This window comes from Mustela putorius, unplaced genomic scaffold, assembly GCF_011764305.1.
Source record: "Mustela putorius furo isolate JIRA1106 unplaced genomic scaffold, ASM1176430v1.1 tig00003901_pilon_pilon_pilon, whole genome shotgun sequence".
Lineage (NCBI taxonomy): Eukaryota > Metazoa > Chordata > Mammalia > Carnivora > Mustelidae > Mustela > Mustela putorius.
The window spans coordinates 13,860,163-13,885,009 of record NW_025422049.1 but is presented as its reverse complement, the minus strand read 5'-3'; the positions used below and the strand labels follow the sequence as shown (position 1 = coordinate 13,885,009).

Genomic DNA, 24,847 nt, shown 5'->3' with positions numbered 1-24,847 from the left:
CAACATGAACTTTGTTTTGAAGAATTGAGTGGAGCAGCAAAAGGACATTGGAAAATGCCTGGGCATCAAGAGTTAGCAGTGTGATGTCTAAATCATCACCAGCTACGGTAATTCAGAAAAGGTTAACACTTGGGCCCCTTTCCCCTGAATCTCTGTGGCTGTCATTCTAGCCTAAAGCCAAAGAACAAGGCTCACTGACTTTTTCTGCCAGCCCTCCCACATTCCACTCTCTCCCTTCCAGGGCCCTCTGCGCAGTAAGCAGCCCACCCGCAGCATCTTCCCTCTTTGATCTTGCCAGGGCCTTTTTCCCACCATTCCTGAAACAATTACCCAAGCAGTGGCTCAGCTCTGGATCATCATAAGACAGTAGCCAGCCAGAAGTCTGGGCGGCCTTGAGCCTTGTGAGTGGATATGCCAGGCATCTGTCGAAACTCTCCAGTGAGGTCAAATTAGTGGCAGCGTGTGTTGGGGGTGGGAGGGAAGTTGGGGGAGGTCCCTTTGCATGGAAGAATACCATAATTGTTGTGGACAGAGTTCTTTTGCCTTGGAGTTTAAAGGGCCTCCACTTCAACATGACCTATGTGTCCACAGAGATAAGGGCAAGGATGGAAAGGCACCATTTACCTTGGCTGCTAGTGGCTGCATCGCCGCAGATTGAAGGCAAGACCTGGGTCATAGTGAATCACTGAAAAACCAGGTCTCTCCTGTAGTAAAAGTGCTAGCCCCTTCCAGCAAGATACCTCCCCAGATGTCAACAGAGCGAGGTCCATCAGAGAATCTCTGCTGAGCTTGGAAGAGGAAGAAGCTGTGATTGTGGGAAAGGGTTCTCTGTAAGCCTGAGGCACATTTCTGTATAAAGCTTAGAGCACAGTGAATTGTACCATGGGCCAGAGACTTAATGGGATTAGAAAAATGAAATGTATTTGAAGAGCATCTAAATGAGAACTTTATACACAGAAAGACATAAATACATGCAAGGGTCCTTGGATCATTAAACTAGTCATAATCTTTCCCTGGCCTTCTTCTTTTTAATTGTGATATATTTGACATATAACATTATTATTAGTTTCAGGTATACAACATAATAATTCGCTATATGTATTGACCTGATTCTAAGGCTAAGAAAATACTCCCTAGACCAACTACTTAATTTGGGAAAAGTTTCCCTAACTCTCATTTGCTAAGTAGACTACAGAGGTTTCTCTTGGAAGAACTTCTAAGGGACAGTAATGGTACCATTTGTAAGCCATAATTAAATTCTCTGTTTATAGGAGACATAGCTAATATCTGACATATCCCTCTGTCTTCAAAAATGATTTTATGTGAGTTATCTCCAGATAGAGAACTACATTTTCTATTCCTGAATACCCTCCTCGATTTAGAGATGTTAACTAATTTTGTGAACACTGAAGATTCCTTACTAGATTAGTTCCAGAGCTACCTTCCATAATGTTCCATACTTAAAAATTTTACCCCAGACAGAAGAAGCCTAATGGAGGTTGAGTCACAGCAGGTGAGCGGAAGTTCAATAATCAATTCCTGTATTTGAGATTAAGGATAAAGAATGTTTTCCTCTGAATATTGTAAAGGAGATAAGGCAACCACCACCCAGGTGCAAACCAAAGTCAGATAGGCTGCTAAGACAGAAAAGATAATAAGAATCAGTGGATTTTTCCTGAGACATGGTTTCAAGCCCCTACATGTGCTAGAGGTGACCACGCTTAAGTGCCTGGGAGACATTACACGACCTCTGCCTCTGTGATTCCATTGGGTAGAAGGCTCTTGGCCCATGAAATGTTGCACCTCCTTTAGCAACAGCAACTCAGATTTCCCAACAATCAGACTCTGAGCAGAAGTCCAAGTTGGGTGAAGACTAAAAATTAACAATAATCAATGAGCTCATTTAAGATACCTGGCCACCAGGTGCCATGACTGAAACCTAGCCCAATATTCAGAACTTCTTCTTTAAATCATAAATCTGTGTGTTTTGGGGGCAGGGCCCTAGAAATCTAAATCCTAAAAATCTCTGGAACGGATGCCCAGAAAAGCCTCAGAAGCCAGAAATATATTTCAGGCAACTGTTGCAGTGAGGGCTGCCCAGTGGGAACTACAAATTAACATCCTCTCCTTAGATGTATATTGTATGTTATTTTCATGATTAACCACCAGTTACCACTGAGGCCTAGAACACAGCAAACCAAGATAGTTGCAGAGTCTTTGTCCCCATTTACCTCCTACTGGATGGGCACCCATCCTGGAGGGTTAGCAGGGCTGTGTATACAGCCCAATCTCAAACCACTCTGGACAAGCTCCTCACAGTCTGGTTGAAAAAGAGGGGCCCTATGAGTGAAAATTTTTTTTTAAATGAAAAGACGCAGGGGTTACTAAATTTGAACAAGCGCCCACATTTTGTCTTTGGGAATAGAACCAAAGGATGATTCAGACAGGGAGACAAGCAGCAAGGGTAGGGAATGAAGAGTCATGAGATTCCAGTTTTATTCCTGGCTTTACCCAAGACTTGCCATGTGACCACCAGCAAGCTACTTCTCAGCCAGTCTCTCAGTTTTCCCTTCTCTCAAAGAATACAGTCTTATCCTTGTCCTGTAATTTACTCTGTGATTTCCTCACAAAAAGGGGAAGGAAAAGCATTAATGAGGTATAGCAAAAGGTTCAAGGGTGTGCTCCTTAGGTCTGGATACCAGACATATACAAGCATTCCTCATGTTCAATAAAGAAACTTAGCAGTATTTCTCATGTAGACAGCTCAAGAAGCAGGACATGAGCCCGATTTATCCAACCTGAAGTTCAATGATTAAGCAAATCAGGTCAAGGATAATACAGGTTAGGTGACATTACCTAGTGGAAATCTATGAACCCACAACCCATAAGCATTTTTTATAAATACTTATTCATTTGACAGGGGGCAAGCAATGAGAGGGGCAAAGGGAGAGGGAGATGGAGAGAATCTCAAGCAGACTCCCGCTGAGCTTGGAGCCCCATCTCAAAACCCCTGAGGATCATGATCTGAGCTGAGATCAGGAGTCAGACACTCAACTGACTAAGCCATGCAGGTGCCCTCCAAAAAGCATTTTAATCCCTACCCCCAAAACCAAAGGGTATCTGTAAGTCAGATCTCTAGGAACTAGACCCATTCTTACTGAGGGAGGAGCAGCAGGCAATGAAGGCAGGCAGGAAGGAGAGCTCATATATAAAAGAGCTACAGTGCTGAGGGCTTGGTCACGAAACACTTTTTTTTTTTTGGGGGGGGTCTCCAGTTTATAAGGCTTCCAATGTTACAATGGAGGCTATTTTTTCCTCTTAAAACAAAATTCAAATTTTAGAAGAGATAGTGAGATATGAAATTTTCTTCACCACGTTACACTTTGGCATCAATTTTTGCTGGAACACACCCATTCCCTGAAGTATAAAACATCGAAGACTTAGTAGTACTTCAATACAATGACAGCTGACAGGCAAGGTTAATTAGTGACAGGCCAGCAGCAACACTGCCTGTATTTCACATGAACACAGTTCAGTGTTGCAATCGAGTAACATCTAAATCAAGACTAATCAGATATGTATTTATCATATGCTTAGTAGTTGGGAGCCCCTGTATTTGTCAAAGAAAGACTCCATCCTTGCACACCAAAAAAGTGACAATTTTACCCCACCACATACCTACATTCTACAACCTAGCCAGGAAGAGCCAAGGCACTGCTCGTGGCCTGCCACGAACTGTAAATTGTCCCTGGGTCCCATCCTGTTTGAGACTGCTTCTATTTCAAAACCAATCTGTAAAATAAATCCTAGGACAAGGGGCATAGCCATCAAATTTCATTTATCTTATTAATTTTCACCTAAGGGGACCAAATTCCCACTGAGTATGGGAAGACAAGGACCATTTTGATGTTAAGATCCCCGGAGTACTTTAAAATTATGGAATCATTTTTTAGCCCTTCTTTAAAAAAAAAAAAGAGCTTTAAAGCCCTATAAGGGCAGGAATTAAAAAGTATATATCGGTCACAGGCCTGAAGTAAGGCTAGGTCTACAGTGAGAACTTGTAGGGGGGTGGCTAGCTTCTTAGATGAATGAGCAAATGGAAATTGCTCCTTGACCTTGGTGATTTTCTATTCTGGAGCCAAAGGAACTTGCAGAGAAGAGAAAAGAAATCAAAGTCCACTCACATCAGCACAGCTATAACTAGAAGTAGCAGATGGCAGGGCGCCTGGGTGGCTCAGTCAGTTAAGTGTTCGACTCATAATTTTGGCTCAGGTTGTGAGATGGATCTCTGAGTCAGTCTGTGCGCTCCGTGGGGAACCTGCTTGGGTTTCTCTCTCTCCCTATTCCTCTGCCCCTCTCCCAACTTGTGTTGTCTTTCTAGCCCATGCTCTTAAATAAATAAATAAATAAATAAATAAATCTTTTTAAAAAAAGAAGTGGCAGATGGTACTTTCCTACTGGGGGATTGTGTAGCTGCCAGTTCACCAAAGTGGGGAGTCCCCTGCACCCTTGATCCCTTGATTTCCCAGCTTTTCCCCACCTCAGCCTCATATGCTACTTAAGGAAACTACACATACCTCTTCTTCCAGCTTGACCACCTTGGCCTGGGCATTGCTCAGGGCCTGGTCTCGGATTTCAATGTGTCGCCGTTGGTCCTCATTGGTAGAACGGGCAGTGGCCAGCTCGGCCTCCAGCTTCTCCTTCTCCCTTTGGCTTTCCTTATCTATCAAGACAAGAGTTGTCATTACTGCCACTCCGGAGCTGGCTCAAAACCTTACCTGAGTAAAACTGACAATGAGACCCATTGTTAAGCATTGTCTAACACACAGCTGAAAGAACCAGCATACCCAAGATCGGGACTCTCTCACTGGCTCTACCACCAACTTGCGATGTAAATTCAGAAAAGTCACTTAACAGTGGTTGTTGTGCAGAAGCAATGTGAAAGGGGATGTAAAAAGTGTGATGAAAAGTATGATGGAAAGAATACACACACATCAGAAGAACAGGCAGGCTTGTTTCTTCAATTTTAATTCTTCAAGTGGTCTTGTATTAGCAAAAGAGCCACTGAGCCCCCCAGAGTTTTCCTTATTATCTTGGGACAGTATATTAAATCAATCTAAAAATGGAATCTCACAGACTGTGTAAAATTCCAAATCCCACTCTTTCCTAACGTAATTTTCCAACTGAAGTATAAGTCCAGGACTGCATGGTAGGGAGAGAAGACCAAGACACGTGTCGTCATCCCCTCTGCCTTTCAAGTCCCCCCCCCTTTTTTTTTTTAAAGATTTCACCTATTCATTTGACAGACAGAGATCACAAGCAGGCAGAGAGGCAGTCAGAGAGAGAGGAAGGGAAGCAGGCTCCCCACTGAGCAGAGAGCCTGATGTGGGGCTCGATCCCAGGACCCTGGGATCATGACCCGAGCCGAAGGCAGAGGGCCCCAACCCACTGAGCCACCCGGGTGCCCCCAGGTCCCTTCCCTTTTAACTAGGGCAGACCTCATACCAAAAACTCAAAAGAGCAGTTCTGATTCTCATTTGGAGGTACAGTGCCCTTCCTCTGGAGACCATGATACCTGGGTTTAATAGTGCAGCCTTACCTCCCTCCCCACTCTGACATTACATATCTATTCAGCTGTACCTTGGAAAGAAATGAGTATTTATTGAGTACTTATTACCTACCAAGTACTGTATTCTTAGTCCTCACAAGGACTCCCCTGCAAGAAAAGTGTTATTCTCTTCCCCATTTTGTATATGAAAAGACAAGAGACCCAGAGGGCCTGAGTAACTTGTATGAGGTCTTACAATTAGTCAATGAATACACAGCAGAACCCACGCTTACGGCCAGGCTGTTCTGAACTCTTTCTAACCAGACTGCCTTCTCCTAGGGTTGTGTTGGTTTGGCCTCTCAAGGATGAGTGGACCCCATTCCCCACGGAGGCTCTTCAAGAGGGCTTTCTTGCCTCTTACCACAGTTCCATCCACGCAGCACCCTGTCGATGTCCAAAGGCAAAAAGAACTAAGAGGCCACAAGTCATGCCCTCTTCTCTGCTTGTTAAGTAGAGTCCATTTTTCCCGTCTAGAACCATGCGGCAGCCTTTCCCCTTGCTGTTAATACAATTTTTATCTACTGCATTCCCACATTTTATAAACCAGTAGCAGAGCTCCCAGGACCCCTGAAATACCATTACCATACAGGGAGGAGGGGTATGAACTAGCAGACCTGGGGCAAGAATCCATACATTTTCTCTTTTGATTTGTTTTATCCTGGGAGGTCACCACCTTCCCCACGAGGCAACCGGCTTCCAGGGGCACCGTGACACCCCCAAAGCAACTGCATAACAATTTATACCAGAAAAACTGCGCTCTTCCCTCTGAGACATACCGACAAAGGAACAGGAGGCTCAGGGAAATGAGAAAGAAAAAAGCCCCACTTCTGAGGCCAGTGCACCACAGAGCAACCCAGGGAGGGAGGGGGATATTGTAAGTGAAGATCAAACAAACTTGTAAAAGCGGACTGGAAGCTGCACGGAATGACTTGAAAGGGTCATGTGGAGGCCCAGCAAAGATGGGGCCTGACAAGTCCCCTCCGTGCGCTACTCCAGCTGGGAGCCGCAGGGAGGGAGGCTGGGGGTCGGCAGCACCAATTACGGGCACATGCAGAGTGAGGGTAGTTCATCTGTTTCCCCCTATGGGTTCAATCCACTGCAGAGTTTTTATTGCCGGTTTTATTGTGGTAACTGCAAAGAATGAGGCATTGTCTAGCTGGGTGGAGTCTATTAGGGACCGATAAAGAAGAGGATTAGTTCATTGTCACGGTCCTAGGAGTATTTCCAGACAAAGGAAACACTATTATGGGGAAGACGTAGCTCTGCCCTCCCCCACATCCTCCAACTGGGCAACCAGAGTCAGTAGCTCAGGCCACGGCAGTGGTCCTCCTCTAGCTCCCTTTGCCCTTGGCCAATAAGGAATGATATGATATAATACAGGGTGTTTAACTAAGGGAGCCGCAGGTGTGATTAGGTATTTCCAAACGCTACCATCCTGCATGTTAATCCCACCACAGCCAGCCCACAGAGCCTTCAACAATAAATCCCTCCAACATTAAGAGACCCCATGTTCATTAGGGTCCTTTTCAGCTAGCCGTGACAAAAGCAAGGGTTTCGAGGGGCTTCCCTGGTTTAATACAGAAGGAGCCATGCTGATGTGACTAAATGTGGCAAGCAGCCTTCTTGGCCTCAAAGGATAAAAGAACAAGATGCTTGAACAGGAAAAAGAATCCCTAGATGTCATTTGCTCTGTCCTGGCTGTTCTAGAAGGATATGCAGATCTGTGTAACCTTTTTACACATCTGGCTCCCAACCACACATTAATACCTGCTGCCAGAGCTTTCAGACTTACTTTTTGCAAAGAGCTGAGAGATGGTTTTTCTAGTATCCTCTGATCCCTCATATTCCTTCTCCGCAAGCTGCTTGTTGGCAGTCTCTAGACGCTCTGTGGAATTCAGAGACAATCAACAGGGCTCCATATACAAATTTCCAAGCACATGGTGTTTGCTCTCTAAATACTGATCTTGGGCAAAACAAGCCTGCTTCTTCTTGTTACCAGGGAATAGGTGACACACAGACACAGATTCACCAATGTGGAGCCCCAAACCAATCTAAGCCATGGTTGGGAAGGAGGAGGTGAGCACTTAACACTTCACCCCTCCCTCACTAAACCGAAGTGCAAAATTCTTAATTCTAATGAAGGAATCTATCCCTGAATACATGACATATTTCATTTGCCAGGAAAAAGAGCATCAAAGTTATCATGATGTCTTTAAAATCATGTAACATCAAAGCTAGAAGGGGACCATGGGCAGTATCTAGTTCAGTTGTCTCATTTTATCAATAAGACATTTTAAATTCAAAGACAGAAAATAACATTCCCAAGGTCATCAGTTTTGAAGGTGATTAAGGTGGTCTTTTCTCACCATCTCCAGTATTATCATGTTAAGGTAAAAATAAAAGGAGTGAGTCCCAGAAACAACAGAGGACATCACTATTTCAAGCTTGCATGGCCAAAAGACAGACCTCTGCGAAACCTAGAAAGGAAAGAGGCAACACGGATTGTGGGGACAAGCCAGGTGGATCCAGGAGTCCTGGGGGGATACTGCCTGCTTAACACGTCAGCACATCCCACTTTCATGAAGCAAGTTCTGATGCCATCCCCAAAACCTAGCCTGGTCTATGCCCTGCAATTGACTGGTCATACTAAGTACTGGGCTGGACAAGCCTTGAGAGCCCCAATGTATGCTCCTCAGCCCTTCCCTTCGCCATCTTGGCCAGTGCTTCAGAAGTGAGTCGCTCACCTCTCAGATCCCTGTTGAAGTCATGCATCCTTCGAATTTCACCCTCAAGCTTGTTTCTCATGGCTTTCTCCAGGGCCTCTCTTTTGGAGGATGATTTTACAAGGTTCTCATACGCCTCCGACACACGCTGGATTTCTGTCTCCACCTGGAAAAGACCAAAAAAAAAAAAAAAAAAGGAAAGATAGTGGGGATGGTAGGAGCTTAATGGAATAGATGGTCTGAAAGGATATATGCAAATCCTTAATGACAGCTTCTCCCAGGGCTTTACAGATGGCTAAGAGGCCTGCCTAACAGATAAGAAAAGTTTCCCAGAAGAATTTCTTAAAAAAAAAAAAAAGATGTATTTATTTAACTTGAGAGAGATCTATTGCGCATGCACAGGATCAGGGGAGGGGTTGAGGGAGAATAAATCTCAAGGAGATGCTGCACTGAGCACGGAGCCCCACGGCGGAAGCGGGGTGGGGTGGGGGGGGCTTAATCCCAGAACTCTGAGATCAGGACCTCAGCCTGTCGCTTAAACCAACTGAGCTCCCCAGGCGCCCCCAGAAGGATTTCTAAAGTCAATGTTCAGCTAGCTCAGCAACCAGCTCAGGGGGTCATGAGAGTTCCTCAGGTTCAAAACAAATACGGTTTCTGCCTTCAGAGAAGGTGGTAGGAGAAAATAAATTTCATAAGTACAGTTATAAATGATTTTAATTTCTGCACAAGAATTTTCTTAATTTTGAAAATAGGATTAATAATGTATATAATATGTCAATAACATTATTTCAGAGTGTCCAGAGGGCTTTCACATGTTTATTTCTATTTGCCCTGCTATCTGCCTTCACAGGGACACCGCTCCCCATTTTAGCACAGGGAAAAGTGAAACTGACCTTTCTGAGATCAAGTTAGTGGCAGAGGCGAACCCTAAAAACTCGAAATCTCGGCCTTATCCAGTGGTTCAGTTCACTCTAACAAACCTTTACCAAGGGCTAAATATTTACAGAGATCTTTAAAATACCCGTGGGGGCAGGGGCGCCTAGGTGGCTCAGTGTTTTAAATCCTCTGTCATCGGCTCAGGTCATGGTCCCAAGGTCCTGGGATTGGGTCCTGGGATCGGGTTCTGGAATCGGGTCCCACATCAGGCTCTCTGCTAAGCGAGGAGCCTGCTTCCCCCTCTCTCTCTGCCTGCCTCTCTGCCTACTTGTGATCTCTGTCAGATAAATAAAAAAAAATTTTTTTTAATTTTTTAAATACCCGTGGGGTATGTAGGCATGAATGAGGACATTACTGTTTCCCTTAAAGGAGCTTTCAATCTAATCAAGTAAAAGAATCAAGAGAAGGATGCGTTACTCAGAGCAGTAGAAGTAAGTGCTACAAAAGTACAGGGAGGAAGAGGTTACTCCTGGTTGGGGTGAGGGGAGAGGAGACCAATTTCAGGCATTTTGAGTCAGATCCTAAAAGCTAGGTCAGATTTCAATGAGCAGAGGTGAGGGGAAGGGTATTCTATTCTGAGAGAGCGAATGCATTCCCAGAATGACCAGTAGTCTCATTTGGCTAGACTCTGTGGGGTACAAAGAGGGAAGCTGGTAAGATCTGGCTGTAAAGATAGACTGGAGGCAGATCATAAAAGCTTTAATGCCAGGTATTTGGACTTTATCCCATAGTCAGTGGGAAACCAGTACAGATTTTTGAACGGAAATTCACGATCGGAGTTATGTTTTATGATGCCACTGCAAATCTTATAAAATGGGGGGAGAAAAATAAAACATACACACAAAACCTCGAAGGGAAAGGGTCTTGCCCCAAATCAGCGCGAATCGAGAAGAAACTAAGAAATTAGACTCCAGAGTCTTTCTGTAACCAGTACAGCTTCATTGCACATGAAATAACTACAGAGATATTTGCATATAATTTGTATAAGATAAATAAACCCTGTGGCCTACTCAGCAATTTGCAAATTGAATTTGACTCCTGCAGCCATTCTGCATTCCTTCTCAGTTTCCCACTAGCCTTCTTAACAAAGCTCAGGGTACTTTATGGGGAGAACTATCAGGTCCCCAGTGGGAGACTGGAGGAAAGGTGGGGTTACCAAACAACTCAGATTCCACCTGCCCAGCTCCAAAATTATGCCCAAGGCAGGACTGCCTGCAAACAAATGAGGCTTACACCACAGAAAAGAGCAGGCTCCAGAGTGTTTTTCTCCTTGCAGATGGCACCAAGATAGCAGCACAGAAGGTGAAAACTGGTAGTGAATGGCATTTAGAGACAAGATCTGCAAGGCCTGGGCCTGATAAAGCTTTTGCATGAAATTCAAGTGCGGGGTACAGAAAATAAACATTTCCATTTGAAAGAGCAGTCTTGGTATTAGTCTGAACTGGGCAGCCTTTAGACGGACGGCAAGGCTTTCCAGTTCCCCACAGAATGAATGCCACACCTGGAAAGCAGGCCCTTTGCTCACCTTGTTCAGAGTACTATTCCGAGATCTGTACCAATCTTTCTCTTCCCCGCCCCGTGTAGAAATACTGTACCCTCCAAAAGGGCAAGTTTTACATCTGTCAACAGGCTCTTCCAGGAAAAGAAGTCATAGAAAGGCAGACCCACTGGTTTGGTTGGGGATGGTGGTGGGTTTTTGTCTCATTATTCCCCTCATGAGCCTCGGGCCTCCGTATCTTTTTCTATCACCAGCTGGTATCTCCCATATCTCCCTTTTCCTCTTCTAACCCCACTTAGGCCTCTAATCCACTGCGGCATCGGGTCAGCCTTCACTTTCCCCAGCACTCAATTACACTTGGTGGAGGCATCTTGGCCCTCGCTGGGAACAAGCAACAACGAACAACGCCGCAAATCCTGTTCCACTCCTCTTCCCTGTCACCCACCTTCCTGATTCCTGCATCAGAGATGGGGCTGGGGCCACCCTGAATAGAGTTTGGGGAGGGGTGTCAACAGTTAAACCCAATCAGCCACACCAGGCCAGTCTGCTTTTAGTGCGTGAGTAGGATTAATGTGTTGCACCGATGTGATTTGGGGGTGGGGCATATAGTTAAATGAGAGGAAGCAGAAAATGGAAAACTGGGGGTAAAGCCACAGAGAAACAGTCCTCTATGAACCCCAACATACCCCACCCAGATTTGGGCACACGGTGAGGGTGTTTCTGTTACATAAAAATACTCAGCTGACAGTAGGCCCTCCTTTACTTTAGGACCCAGATCTGGTGTTTATAAATTCTCAGTTTCATTCAGGCCCCTGAAATTTCCACTCCTGGGTGTCTCCTAAGGACAGAGTTGCTGAACAAAACAGGGCAATGTACCCTCCCTCCCACACCTTCACCCTCACCTCCCCGAACAGTTCACATTGTCGGGAGATCAAACCACATGAGATCCACAATGACAAAAGCTGCAAAGAGGCTGCCAAAGGTATAACCCTATTCAGGGACAGCCACTGGAAGCCAAGAGCTAAGGTTCCTAGGTTAGGGCACTCAAGAGCTAAAGTCCCAGCTAGAGGAGACAAGAGGGGCCCAGGGAAGAATAAGAACTCTATGGGACAGACACTCCTTTTCCTACTTCCTCAGCCTAGGGCTGTCACCTGTCACCCAGCTGTGGTGCTAAGCCCCTCCTGCCCCCCACACACCAGAGAAAGACAGCAGATGTTGAATGTGAGCTGCAGGGAAAAACCAAAGCAAAGAGGAGGCAAAGAAAGAGGTGTTGAAAAAGAGTTACGATGAGAACTCCCACTTGGAAAAGTGTTCTAAGCCCTTTCCAGAACAAGGCAGAGCACGATCAGTGGTGATTGTGAGTGAGCTGTTTGTGGGAATTCAGTGGTGAGATGTTTGTGGGAATTATCTAATTTAAGATCCAAATTTAGTTTAAGATCCAAATTCAGTTACGAGGGAAAATATAATCAAGACAAAAGGTCTTTAGGCTGGCAGGACCCTCACCTACACAGGCATTGTCAGTGTTCTTGACCCTAAGAAGTTTCTCAGCCTTCTGGAAAACAATTACGTTTTCTTTAGGGCTATGGTATCTGGGAAAACTGTACCAATATGTTCTTTTCTCCCCCACATAAATGTAAAATGTGACTCCTCCTGGGAAGACAGGCTTTTTTCCAGTTTGGTCCATATCTAACCTTCAGATACAAGACTCCAGAAGACCCGAGTATAAGTCACGCAGGCACCAGCGAGTGGAGACGTACATCTCTAGGCAACACGTGACTGAAAGAAGACTCTGCTAGCCCGAAACGGAGGCCTCACCTTCTGCAGCCGCGCCACCTTCTCGTAGCATCCTTCCAGTTCCTGCCGCAAGTTCCGGTTCTCATCTGACAGGATCTCAACCATCTGCTGGGCTCGGGAAACGATGGCAAATGGGTCTGCTGGCATTGGCTGGTAGGAAGCGGAGGACTGCTGAGCCCGAGGCATAGCTGAATAGGGCTCGCCGGCCTGCTGCTGGTGATGGTGGTGGTGCTGCTGCTGCTGTGGCTGACTCAGGCTGGGCTGAGGGAGCCGGTAATGATCGCTCTGGTGAGCCGGGGTCGGGAGGAAATGCTGCTGAGGCCTAGGCAGGTGAGCTGAGTGCTCTCCTTGGTTTGGGACCAACGGGTGTTGGGCAGGAGACAATCTCGTGGCTGGTGGAGACTGCAGCAAGGACAAGGAACCCCCAGACGTGAGGGAAGAAGTAGGACTGTGAGGCCGTGAGCTCCGGGCCGACAGTGGTAATGAGATGTCCTGCGCTGGCCTGGAAAACACGGTTTACACGCTCAGGTTAAGCTTTCTCCCGTGGCACTGGGGGGGTGGGGGGGTGGCGGGGGAGAAGGGCATGAGAAAGTGAGATGAGGAGGCTTCCGGGGCCCGCTCCCCGCCCCCAAGGAGACCTGCAAAACGAGGAGCAGGCAGGGTTAGACTCGGAAGTCTCTGCAAAGAGCTCCACAGCCCTTTCCAGGCCTGACCCGTGAGTGACTGATGGAGGTGTGATCCCACGGAGGATGGAACCAGTTGACCTTCAGGGTCGCTTGGTGAAAATCTGAGTGACATACATGAGTCTTCCAGAAGGTAATTTTCACATCATTATTTTAAACAAAACCTCTGACATTCTGTATGTGGTCAGCACATGTAAAGGGTCAAATTCAGAAAATGTGTTCCACTTGCCCACAGGGAAATGGCAAACCGCAGTCAAAATTAGTCCCCTGCTCGCTATTGGCAACTCTCTTTCATAATTCATATATTCACAGAAAATTACTTGAGGATGTGTAGGTCCTTATTATGTTAGAGACCAAATAATTATTGTTGATTACACTTAATAATTGAATAAGGTCTATTAGCAGTGATGATACCAAGAATTGGAGAGGATTTACAGGCAACACTGTCATACTATTTTTAATGACCTGACCACAAAATGTAAGTACTGGAAAAGCCTTCAAGAAATCATTTAATCCACTCTGTCACTGGACAAATGAGAAAATTGAAGTCCAAGAGAGAGGAAGCAATTTGTCAGATATTACAGAATGACTTATTGGTAGTACCAGGGTAGAACCTATGCCCAAATTCCATTTTTCTGCTCCTTCCACTACCATAATACATTGACTTCCACACGAGGATATTCAGATCCCCAAGTGATTTCTTATAGAAAGTTCCAGAAAGAGAACTTCGGTACATTGTTTAATATGGCTCTCCCATTTTTGTACCTCCTACTGGACTGTTAGCCATTAAGGGAAATAAGGACAGTATGTAAATGGATCACTTTCACCATCTCCACCATCAGCAAGAATATTTGGAAGTATACACTAACGACGAAAAGCTTGTTCGTCCCCCCAGCCCATGCCCAACTAACCTCATATACTCCCACATCCTGTGGATGCTTGTCCTACAGTTGATATTTCTCAATCCAGGGAAGACAGATGGCTAAGAGCATGGGATTTGGATCCCAATAGAATTGTGAGACCTTTTCTACTGCCTACTGGCTGTGTAACCTTGCTCATGTTACTTAATCTGCATGAGCCTGTTTTGTTCCTGAGGTCACCGATGAATTACAAAAATACTGGGCTCCTCTCATTTTTGAGCTCTACAGGAATTACAAAGAGTCCCTTATCTACCTTCCAGTAAGATAGGTTGACCCTGTTAGGGATTTTACTTATGGGATATTCATTTAATCATTGCACTACATTGCACAGAATACATGGTGGAACTGGGACAAATCACTAGGAGCAATTAACTTTTAACTTGCATTCCAGAAGCTAGAGCACATCCCTCCCACATACATTTCAGTTATCATTATTGTTCACATATCTATCCCAACAAGAGATCCTCACTGTAAGGGCTTTTTTACGGCTACAAAGTCACTCCAAACACTTACATACCCCAATAACCCAGATGCTTGCCAGAGCCCTCAAATCTTCTCAAGCCCTCAGTTCTGTATCTCAGTCCCAGGGATGCCTCTGTCGTACTTCTACTCTTACAATTCCATATACACAACACTATCAATAATTGCTGAATACTGAAGAGGGCATGCGACCTATTTGTGGACAGAAGAATTTACATGATTCCCATTATTACACCTGGAAAGTTGCTACTGTATATTACCTTTCTTTGGAAATGTTCAAAACACTTGTCCAATCAAAAGCCTAGGAGCTACTTATAAATTTATTTGGGGAAGTCTTAACCCATTTTCTGTACCGTGGATCTTCAGTTTCCTTAAGGGTCAAATGGACACTGCGCTCTTTCTCTTCTTTGAGTAAGAACTATTATAATTTTTATATATCCCTAGAGTTAAAATATTATGTACTGGATTTGTTAAGGCTTTTGGATCTCTTGGGCAGAAGAGAGGGGCTTAAATTTCATATTCTCCAATCCAGCTCTGAAAATTAAAGGGGAAAATGGCCAAATTAATCTTCATCTTTGTTGTCAGGATTTGGAAATCCCGGGCCTGGGAAGTAATTCTCTTTTAAAGACTGAATGCCCAGTTCTGAAATGCGCTTCCTCCCCTCAGCTCCTCTGGGCCCCATCAGCAGTCCAGCCTCTCTCTCAAACAGGCTGGCCACTGGCCTCCCTCCTGCCTGGAGGCTGATAGGCCTTTCCATGCCCTGGACAGTACATGGCCTCGCAGGGGCCTCAGGAAGGAGGAGACCACAAGGTCTCCAGGAAGAGGTCTCTTGAGTCAGATAAGCCCAGCACAGCAGTGGCTCTGGGCATGACTCTGAGCTCTACTTAGAGATAACAGAGACAAGGTAACTGCCCCTCTTCGGCTCCCCAGCCTGGGAAAGAAAGCAGATTTCAGCGCACTATGATGTTGGGAAAACCAAGGCAGTCCGTCCCTGGCAGGTTTGCAAACATGAAGCAAGGCTTGGGCAGTCACAAAAGGAGAGAAAGCCCTCCAGCCAACCAGCTCCATCTGGGCTCCAGCATCCACCCACCACAAAAAAAGCAGGACTGTATTAACACTCCTGTGAAGTTCCCCCTGAGAGGAGGGGACTGAGGCATGGCAGGGATGCAGAAGAGGGTGGGGGGCGAATGTCAGAGGAAGCAAAAGTACATTCAAGATGAAATAATAAGAGTAATAGTAAGGACAGTAGTAATCCAGGTGGCAGCTGGGTGAGTGGCGCGCTCCCTAAGTGCTTCAACGGCACAGCAGTGTGAATCGCTTCCCGCTGACATATTAACCAGGAACAACAAGTTGCCAGCAGACAATAGAATCACGTGATTCCCGTGGAAGCCCTGACCTGCCTCCGGGCCTTTCCCTCCCTTCATCCAGCTCCTTCCCAAGACAACCTGGGTCCCTGGGACTGGGTGGAAAAGGGGAGGGCAGGGCCTAAACGCAAGGCTGAGACCAAGGACCAAAATCAGCATCCTTCCCCAAAGCGGGGGAGGGAGGGACTCCTTCTCGAAGATGGCCTGTGAGGACACAAAAGGAAAGCAAAAGCCGGTCCATGGAGCTGACACAGCACCTTCCACCCTGCCACCTCACTGGGAGCCTCTGCCTTCCTCAGTCACACACACCCCCCGCCCCCTCCCCACACCCCCACACCCCACACAATCCTGGTCCACACGTGTGCAAACCCACACATGCACACTCTCACCAGAGCAGGTGCCACCAACAGCCTGGAACCCAATTTATTCTCCCCACAGAAACTGCCTTTCCCAGGCTCTGTGACCGTGAATCTGTGAATCCTGGAGAGGGCTGCAAATTCTTGATTGTTTCTCTTGCACAACCAGCTCGGCTCTGAACTACAGAGTTAGGTCACCCTTAGATTCCACTAAGAAAGGATTTCAAGAAACCTCAGATCTGGGCAGGATTTCAACAACTGAAAGGAAGTGGCTGCTTTACAAACAGAAAGGTTTTAATTTTTAAAAGCAGTTGATAAATGCGTAAACCCCAGATGCAGAAAAGGCTCAGCACTTAGAAAGACAAAGCTTCAGAAATTTTTTTAATTCTTCAGATGGCTTGGCCTTGTTTCCCATCTGGAGTTCTGGGCATTCAGGATATTTATTTTTCAAGCGGGGAGGAGGGCACAGGGAAGATGAAGTAATAAAAAAAAATTGTTTATAACATTTTGTTAATTCTAACAGCCAATCTCTAGCCTTTCACTGCACCTCTAAAAGCAAACAAAGGTTTTCTGAACAGCAATTTGTTCAAAGAGTTTGCTGTGCATTCTTGATCTGTAATTTATGGATTAAGAACTAAGAATTTCATCGTCTAATTGATGTTAGCGGCAGTTACTTGGAAAGGTACTCACAAAGTGTCTAGCAAGTTGGTTCAAGGAAATAAAGGAGGAAAAATGTGTCACCACCTAAAAGCAGTCCATTTCTGGAAAGCGGTTCAACTATTTCCCCTTACCAGTAATTTGTCAATAGGTGCCACTCCCTCACCCCAGGTCCTAAAGAAATTTTATTGCCAGAATTTGTCTGATGCAGACCCAAACTTCACACAGAGCATCTTCTGATGAGGACCATTTTAAGTCTGATTATTCACCAAGCATATCAAGTACCCTGTTCCTCCCCTATAGAGGGGAAAAAAAAACTACAGAGCTAACCTGTGTATTAAAATTCTGCTCAAGAGAGGGGAATCAGCATGGGCTCTACTGCTTCTGGGGATAGGGAGAGAGCTCCATAGATAACATGGGAGGGAAGAGAAGCTACAAGTATCTTCCTGTGAAATATACGGAGCTAAATTTCTCTGGTGGCTTAATCAGTAAGGGAAGAAGAAAAAATCTCTTTGGGCTCCTTATTATTTATTTAGGCAGATCAAAGGGCTTTTCCATCTAGCTTCAAACACTGTGGGAGTCATTTCAGATCACAAACAATACTGGTGAATGAGTTCTGAAAATAGCTTTCCTCGGAAGGCGGGCCTTGCACTAAGCGGGGCTTTGGATTCTGCTCCACACCCCAGCCAACATACTCCCCCTCCCACAAGGCAACAGACGTCAGCCCATCCACATAAGGGACAGAGTCCCACAGACTCTTCCGTGCTGAAGGGAAGAGCAAAACAAAAATCCCCAGCTTCATTGACATTTTGCTGGTTTGGATGGGTTTCCACTAAGCTAAGCAGTCCAACTGACCAACCCCTCCCTGGGTCTTCCGTTTCATTGGGCAGATGGGAATCGGGTTCTTGCTCTCATTTAAACGGGAAGGGCCCTGTCTGTTACCCCATATCCTGTTCTAAGACACTTATCAGAACTTAGGCTCCTGCCCTTTGAGAGCTGTATAGAAGGGGTTGAAAAAAGTTAGGATATCAACCTGGGTTAAGAAGAAAAAAGTCCTAAACTGGCCAAGTTATGGGTGGAGCCCAAAGTGAATTGCTTCTGGCTATAAAACAGGACCTGGAGGGGGCAAAAAAAGAAGTACCAGGAAATGCCAGGTGCATTCTCTTACCTTCACCCTAGTTGACCCCCTGACTGCCTTCTCTCCTGAGTCACCCAATGAACTTCAAGCCAGGCGGCTCTTTCCCAAGTAAGTGAGGAGATAGGAGGTGAAGAGTTAGACATCAAAGAGATCACAGGCCTAACCTGGGAAAGGGCCCCCCTAGGTGCAGGGACTTCAAACCTCACGGTCACCCATAATTGTCCATGGTAACAGGGCAGGAATGCCACACAAAACTGCCATCATTCTTGGCCATGGTCCAAACCTCCCCCCTGCCCCATATGCTGAACTCCTACCAATCAGAGACACAGCCCAAACAGTAACAAAAGAAACAACAAACAGAATCATGGCATCCTAAGGTCCAGTCGACACAGCGAGGGGGGCACAATGGGCCTCTGAATAATGCAAACGTACATTTTTGAATAACTGGACAATATGAAACCGTCCTCCTGAATTAATGACATGTGGTAAAGAAATCATGGGAATATGATTCTTTCTGCATTTTTGGCAACTGACTAAAAGTTCTATGTGACATGATGTCGCATAGATGTCACAAAAACGTGACAGGCAACTAACAAACGCTCTAAGGAAGAAAGATGAAACAGTCCAAAGTTCATGAACTGCAAGGACATCAAAGGCAAGTCACATCTGAACCTGCACATATCCAGTTCCCCCCACAGTACTATCTAGGTGTTTGTTTTGTGCCCAAAAGAATCATAGGAATTCTGCAGAAAGATTCATTCCTAAAAGGAAGTGAAGAGAGTACTATGGAAGGGAATAACTGAAAGCGATAGGTTATTCCAGATTGAAGTCCAATTTAATTTGCTTCTGCTCCTCCAGGAAGGGCTTAACAACTCAGAAGAAGAGCCAACACTGACCCTTCCTTCACAATCCCGGGAGACAGGACAGCATGTAGCTGTAGAAATCAAGACTTGCGCTCCTGTTCATCCATTAGGCAGTTGGGGCCATGCTCAACCTATAAGGTCAAGAGAATGTTAATACAGCACTAATTATGGCTGAAGAGACTAGAAATCCAGGTTGGCAGGAAATTTACTAAGCCAGGGGCCAGCCATGCATTGCAGAGTTTGTTATACCAAACACCTGCCCATTCCTTCCCTTCAGATTCCCAACACACAGCAGAAGCTGGGTGGGGATGCCAGGAAATGACAGAAAGGGAACTCTCTTACCTGGCTGCTCCATACTCAGGGGGATGCTGATACCTCATCAGTTGCCCCTCTGTTCTCCCTGGCTGGTTCAGACGATGCTCACTATAGAAGTGCCCTGGCTCTTGGGGCTTGCACACTACAGATTGGGGTGGCATGCCCTTGAAGGGATACTCTGGTGGGGGACCTCGGTGTTCCATGCCTTTCAGGCTATGCTGGCTGGGAGGTGGCCCCTGGGCCTTGTAGAATTCACTGGAACTTGTGGGAGTCTTGTAGAGGTCACTGGGTTGTGGTGGGGAGAGGGGAGCGCTGGTAACAGGTGGATGGGCCTTAACTCCACTGGTGGCCAGTGACATCTGCATTAGTCGTTCACTCAAGGAGCGGACATGTCCTTGCTTAAGGTCTCTGAGTCCTTCATCCTGGTGCATCTTCCCAGGATTGAGTCGCTGAACTGATGGGCGTCCCTCGGTCCTCATCTTCTGGTTGGTGACTCCGGTGACATAGAAGGCAGCTCCAACACTGGCATGCTGTTGGCCCCGAAAGTACTGGGACTGGACCTTGGCTTCTTCATAGGTTGGGAGTTCTTCATTATTCTGCATTCTAGGGGAAAGCTGCTTCTCCATGATGATGTTTTCTGTCTGGATTTCCTGCCCCTGGGGTTCTTGTCGAGCAGCATGAGCCACAAGCTGTTGGTGGTGATCTTGGGGACTCAACACATCATTCTGAGGGCCTGGATTCCCACTGCTACTGGGGAAAGGAGGGCCATTCCCTGTGGCTTGCTGGTGTATGGCAAGCAGGTTGCGATTCTCATTAGGATTGCCATAGCGAAGCTGCTCTTGTAGCAGACGCTGCAACACTGTGGTTCCTCCACTTGGCTGTTCTTCAGAATTTCTCATCTCTATTGCTTGTGGTGCCTTGTGAAGAGAGAGAGAAATTGGGCACCTGGGCTGCCCTTGACCTGGGAAGGGGAAACAGGAAGCTTAACACCCAGTTGATGGATAAATCATTTCTTCTAAAGGGGAAGAAAATGGTATTTGGGGGTGAGGATTCCACTCCAGAGACAAAGGAGAGAATTGAACTTAGAATTAATAGGTTAATTGTTTGGTGACTCCTGGTTCTAGCATTGATATGATGAGGAACATGGGGACGTAAGACCTCACTGTTTCCTCTTTTGCTTTTAGCATGGGTTAAATATACAATCTTGATTTGACTTCTGAGAGAACTGGGGAGACCTGGAGCAGTCAGGTAGGGTGACCAGAGAGGGCAATTTTCCTAGGTCCTTACTCAGAAAGTTCACCTCTCTGTATTCTATTTAAATGAAAAATCCAACTCTTAAGGCCATGACACTGGGGGCAGGCCAGTAGGGAGAATTTACCCTACAGGCAGGATCTGTAAAGCAGGTCATCATGTGAAGGGAGCTACAAAATGCCAAATAATCACTAAAATAAGTAAGAGGTGAAGAGAGCTTGGCTTGCACTTAGTGGAAATGATCCCCACTTGATGCAAATCATTTTCTCTGATCTCATAAAACTTTGAAAGATAGCCTTTTTTAAAAAAAAAAATCCTTTTTGTATTGTCCATTTTGGATTCTCTTTGGCTTAATAAGAGAAGGGCTTGAGATAACTGCTACTGACAAAGTTTCTCTTTCGGCCATCCAGGAATAATCATTGAGTTTTGGGGGTTTTTTTGTGAGGTTTTTTGCTGTTGTTCTTGGCTAGGAGGAACTTAAATGGAAAGCCCTCTTTCATTTGAGGTGTGCCTCTGACAGCATTTAGAAATTGAAAAATTAAAAGGTCACCCTTCTAGAAAGGGTCCGATTACCATATCCCTCCCCCTCCACCACCACCACCACCACTAATTCTTCTTAAGGAAGAAATATGGGTTGAGTGAAACAGGTGTCGGTGGTAAGAGACAACTCAAGATTCAAATTCTAATCATGATAGTGGATTTACAGGGTAACCTAAGCAACTGATTTCTATTTTCTTGTCTTCGATTTTCCCGCCCGAGAAATTAGTCGTAGATGACCCCTCTCTCCTTCTCTTTCCCTTTCTCTCTGCATGGTATCGGACACACAAATTCATCATAAAATCATAAAATCCATAAAATCTTTGGACAGAATCTGTCATGTGAAGTATTGCCATTCAGTATTCACGTTCAGTAATAAAAGTTTTACTCTAAGGATCTTAAGCGGTGTTGGAGCATGGGCATAATGTCACAGAAAAAGTCACAATAAAGGTCAACCTAGCCAGCCTCGGGTTCTTAGATGAGAATTCTGGAATCCTGGCTCCCAGGCTCTGATTTCTATGATAGTAAACAGCCTCCAATCTCTCTGGAAACATGACCCCTTTCCTCTAGTTGTGCAGGGAATGGCCAGAAGATGTGTATGGTAGAGAGCAAAAGGTCATCTTCTCTGCTTTTTTGCACTTCTTGCATGATTACTGCTACCTGGTCTCAAATTGTTCTAGGGACAAGTTGACCCCACAGTTAACCTTCCAAAGGCCCTTTTTAAATCCCATTCATCATATTCTCTGAAAAAGGGTGCACCAAAGGGCCTTGTGCTCTCCCTCCCTCCCAGTGACCATCTGGGACTCCTGTATTTAAACTGTCAGACTGGGGTTTTCTGATAGGCTGACAAGCAGAACGTGTAAATGTCTTTTGGTGCCTTTAAACTGGGAAGATGACTACTAAGCTAACCTTCCTCTCTCAAGAAAATGGGAATGGGAGCCTGTGTGGTTGAATCACAATCACTTGCAAACCCATCCTACAAGGCAGGGAAAGAAACCCTGACATTGAGCGGCCCAGGACCCTGAAAGTACACCACCCCCTCCCAGTCCACACCCGCCCCACCCTGCACACACACAGGCTCACACACACGCAGAGGAGCACACAAAGGCACGTGTGTGCACTCACACACACAGACTCACACACACGAATGATCCATACCTATTTCTGCTTTCTTTTAGGCTTAAAGCCTTGATCAGGATAGGGAATTCTTGCTTATGAGCAGCTCCAGAAACCGCAACGGCAGATTCCCTCTCCCCTAACACTCAGGTTCAGGGTAAGCGCCGCCAAGAGTCCAACCACTGGTCACTCTGAAATGTTCAGGAGGGGGAGGGAGGGAGAAATAAAAACCGTTCACCAAACCAGTCTTTCCAAGGGAATGACTTCACCTCCCGTGTGTTTGCCTTTTACGTGAGTGACAGAATCCATTTCCATTAGGACAAAAAGAAACCTCACTACCAGCAGCTGTGTTCAGGAGGTCACCCAGTTTCCAGAGGATGGAAACGTTCAGGTCTGGGACCGGAAAAGATTGCTCTGTTCTAGCCTCGCAGCCCCCAAATGCTGCTGCTTCCACTCTGAGTTGAAATGGGGGATGATGACAAAAGACATAACCCATGTCACTTGTAAGGTGCGACCTTGCAACTGCCACCAGTAGCAGGGCACATGAGTCAGGCTCACTCCCCACATCTTGGGAGGGAAGGCCAGGATCAGAAGACAGGTTTTAGGTTAAAAAAAAAAGGGGGGGGGGATGCTCCATAAAGCTCCCGATTTAAGTGCCACACCTCAGATGGACAGAGGGAAACCAAAACTTCTTTTCCACCAAGTCATTTAAGTATTTATTGCATGCTGGCTATGCCAGCTGTTCGCCAGCCTTGTGCTAGGCACAAAGAAGGATACAAAAGACACACAACAACTGGTTCCTGCCCTCTCAGAGCTTACAATCTAATTGCAGGCCCATTTATTCTTACTGGAGAAGCAAAGGTGGTTGCTCTTCTCAACACACAGCAGCAACTCTTCTGAGGACAAGATGCCTCCCTCCACTTGCTTTCTCAGCATTTCTACGGCCCGGCCCAGGGCATCTCCCCAGAAGTAAACTCCTAGACTCACACGATAAGGGGCTAGATGCAAACACCTGCCAAGGTATGGATCTGTGATAGTCTTCCTTTCTAATTACTGCGCCTGCCCTCTGACAAGCCCAGTAGGGCCAAGCAAAAATGGTTACGAAACCGAGGAATTTGTGTTTAGGTGAGATGCACATGATCCCCACTCCTATTTTCTGTCCCAGACTCACCATGACTCACTCATGTCACTTAAAAGAAAGGCTTTAATCCACATTAGAGATGCCATTTGAAGAGCAAGGCAATGCAAAGGAAGCCCACAGCGTCTCTGTATTTTGGGAGCCTGTCCAAAACATCCAAGTTAAAAAAAAAAAATCCACAAAACCACACAGTGATTAATTTAACGTTATTTCCTTGCAATGTTGCCAAAAATAAAGTGAAGAGATACGGAGTGAGCAAACACGGAAATTTGTCTTTCAATCTTGTTTTGGCCCAACATATAATCTCAATCAAAAGGAAAATCATCTCCAATCTGCAAGGTGATTATTTTAGGGTGTCTTCCCTAATTTCAAAGCAGAGGAACAACTTCTAGTTGGAATCAAAGTTGGACTATTAACAGAGTGTGGTAAATAACCACCGTGCTTCTATTGTGTGATTCTGAACAAAACAGTTGTCTTTTTTTTTTTTTCCAACCAAAACAGGCAGAAAACAGCCTTAGGCCTTTAAACTCGAGCCCCTGGCGAGAAAGCACCATACAACTATTTTCCAGGACAATTTCGATTCTTCATGCCGATTTTGACTGCCTTGTTCCTCATACCTAGCTTCTTACAAAGAAAACTTTCCTTGCCCAACATCTCACTCTCTTCCCTTAATTTTGTTCCCTCTTGTCCATATCCTTTTCAAAACCCAAATCACTTTATGTCAACTGAACAGAGATTGTCCCTCCCCACCACCCCAGGGCCCTGGCCTTTTCCATTTCTATCTAAAAGAGGAAAAGAAATCAGCCTTAGAAAAAAACTTTGCTGATTCCTCTCCAGTACACTGATTTTTTTTTCCTTCAAGAACTTATGTTTGTCTACATGTTAAGAGTCACATAAGAAGGAAAACACTACTCCATTTATTTATTAGAGAAAGGAAGGGAAAAGATGCCTTGTCTCATGCCAAGAAGTAAAATAGTATGAACTCCACAACCTTCAGTCTGCCCGCAGCTTTAATCCCGCCACTGCCAGGGTTCTGACGTCATCATCAATCAATAAAATAACCTCATTTCCCCTGGACAAACAGATGGTCTCCGAGGACATTTGATATGGGAAGAAAGGCTTTTCAATTGTTCTCTCTTTAAAAATACATTTTGAATCTATATAGTCATCTCTTGTATAACAACAACAGGGCAGCAAGGCCAATCTAAATTCTTACTATACCCGCAATCATTGGCCTCTCCCAGTATACCTCAATTAAACCCAGCTCTGGTTAAACCGAATCACATGAGTGAGAGCCCGGATGTTTCTCAAGCTACGTCCCAGAAAAATCAGTGTTACAAGCTGACCAGGATAGACCAAATTCCCGCCCTTTGAATAAATGTGAAATATGCCTGGAAGACCTTCTTTTTATCCTTTCTGCCTCCTCTTCCTAATCTTCCCTCAACCCTCACTCTGCCAACCAAGATGAAG

General features: G+C 45.6%; 1 protein-coding gene across 4 annotated transcripts in view; it reads right to left on the bottom strand.

Annotated features, from left to right (window-relative positions):
• AMOT (angiomotin) overlaps window positions 1–24,847 on the bottom strand; it is a 62,901-nt gene that overhangs the window by 25,803 nt on the left and 12,251 nt on the right. For 3 of the 4 annotated variants that reach the window (XM_004769094.3, XM_004769095.3, XM_013064838.2), the window contains exons 3-8: window positions 22,282–22,430; window positions 19,363–20,296; window positions 12,581–13,061; window positions 8,353–8,497; window positions 7,401–7,493; window positions 4,578–4,723 (exon numbers count right to left, since the gene is read on the bottom strand). In XM_004769094.3, coding sequence (XP_004769151.2) covers window positions 4,578–4,723; window positions 7,401–7,493; window positions 8,353–8,497; window positions 12,581–13,061; window positions 19,363–20,234 — 1,737 coding nt within the window. In that variant the 5' untranslated portion in view covers window positions 20,235–20,296; window positions 22,282–22,430. The remainder of the gene's footprint in view (window positions 1–4,577; window positions 4,724–7,400; window positions 7,494–8,352; window positions 8,498–12,580; window positions 13,062–19,362; window positions 20,297–22,281; window positions 22,431–24,847) is intronic. The other variant, XM_004769096.3, reaches the window with a different exon arrangement.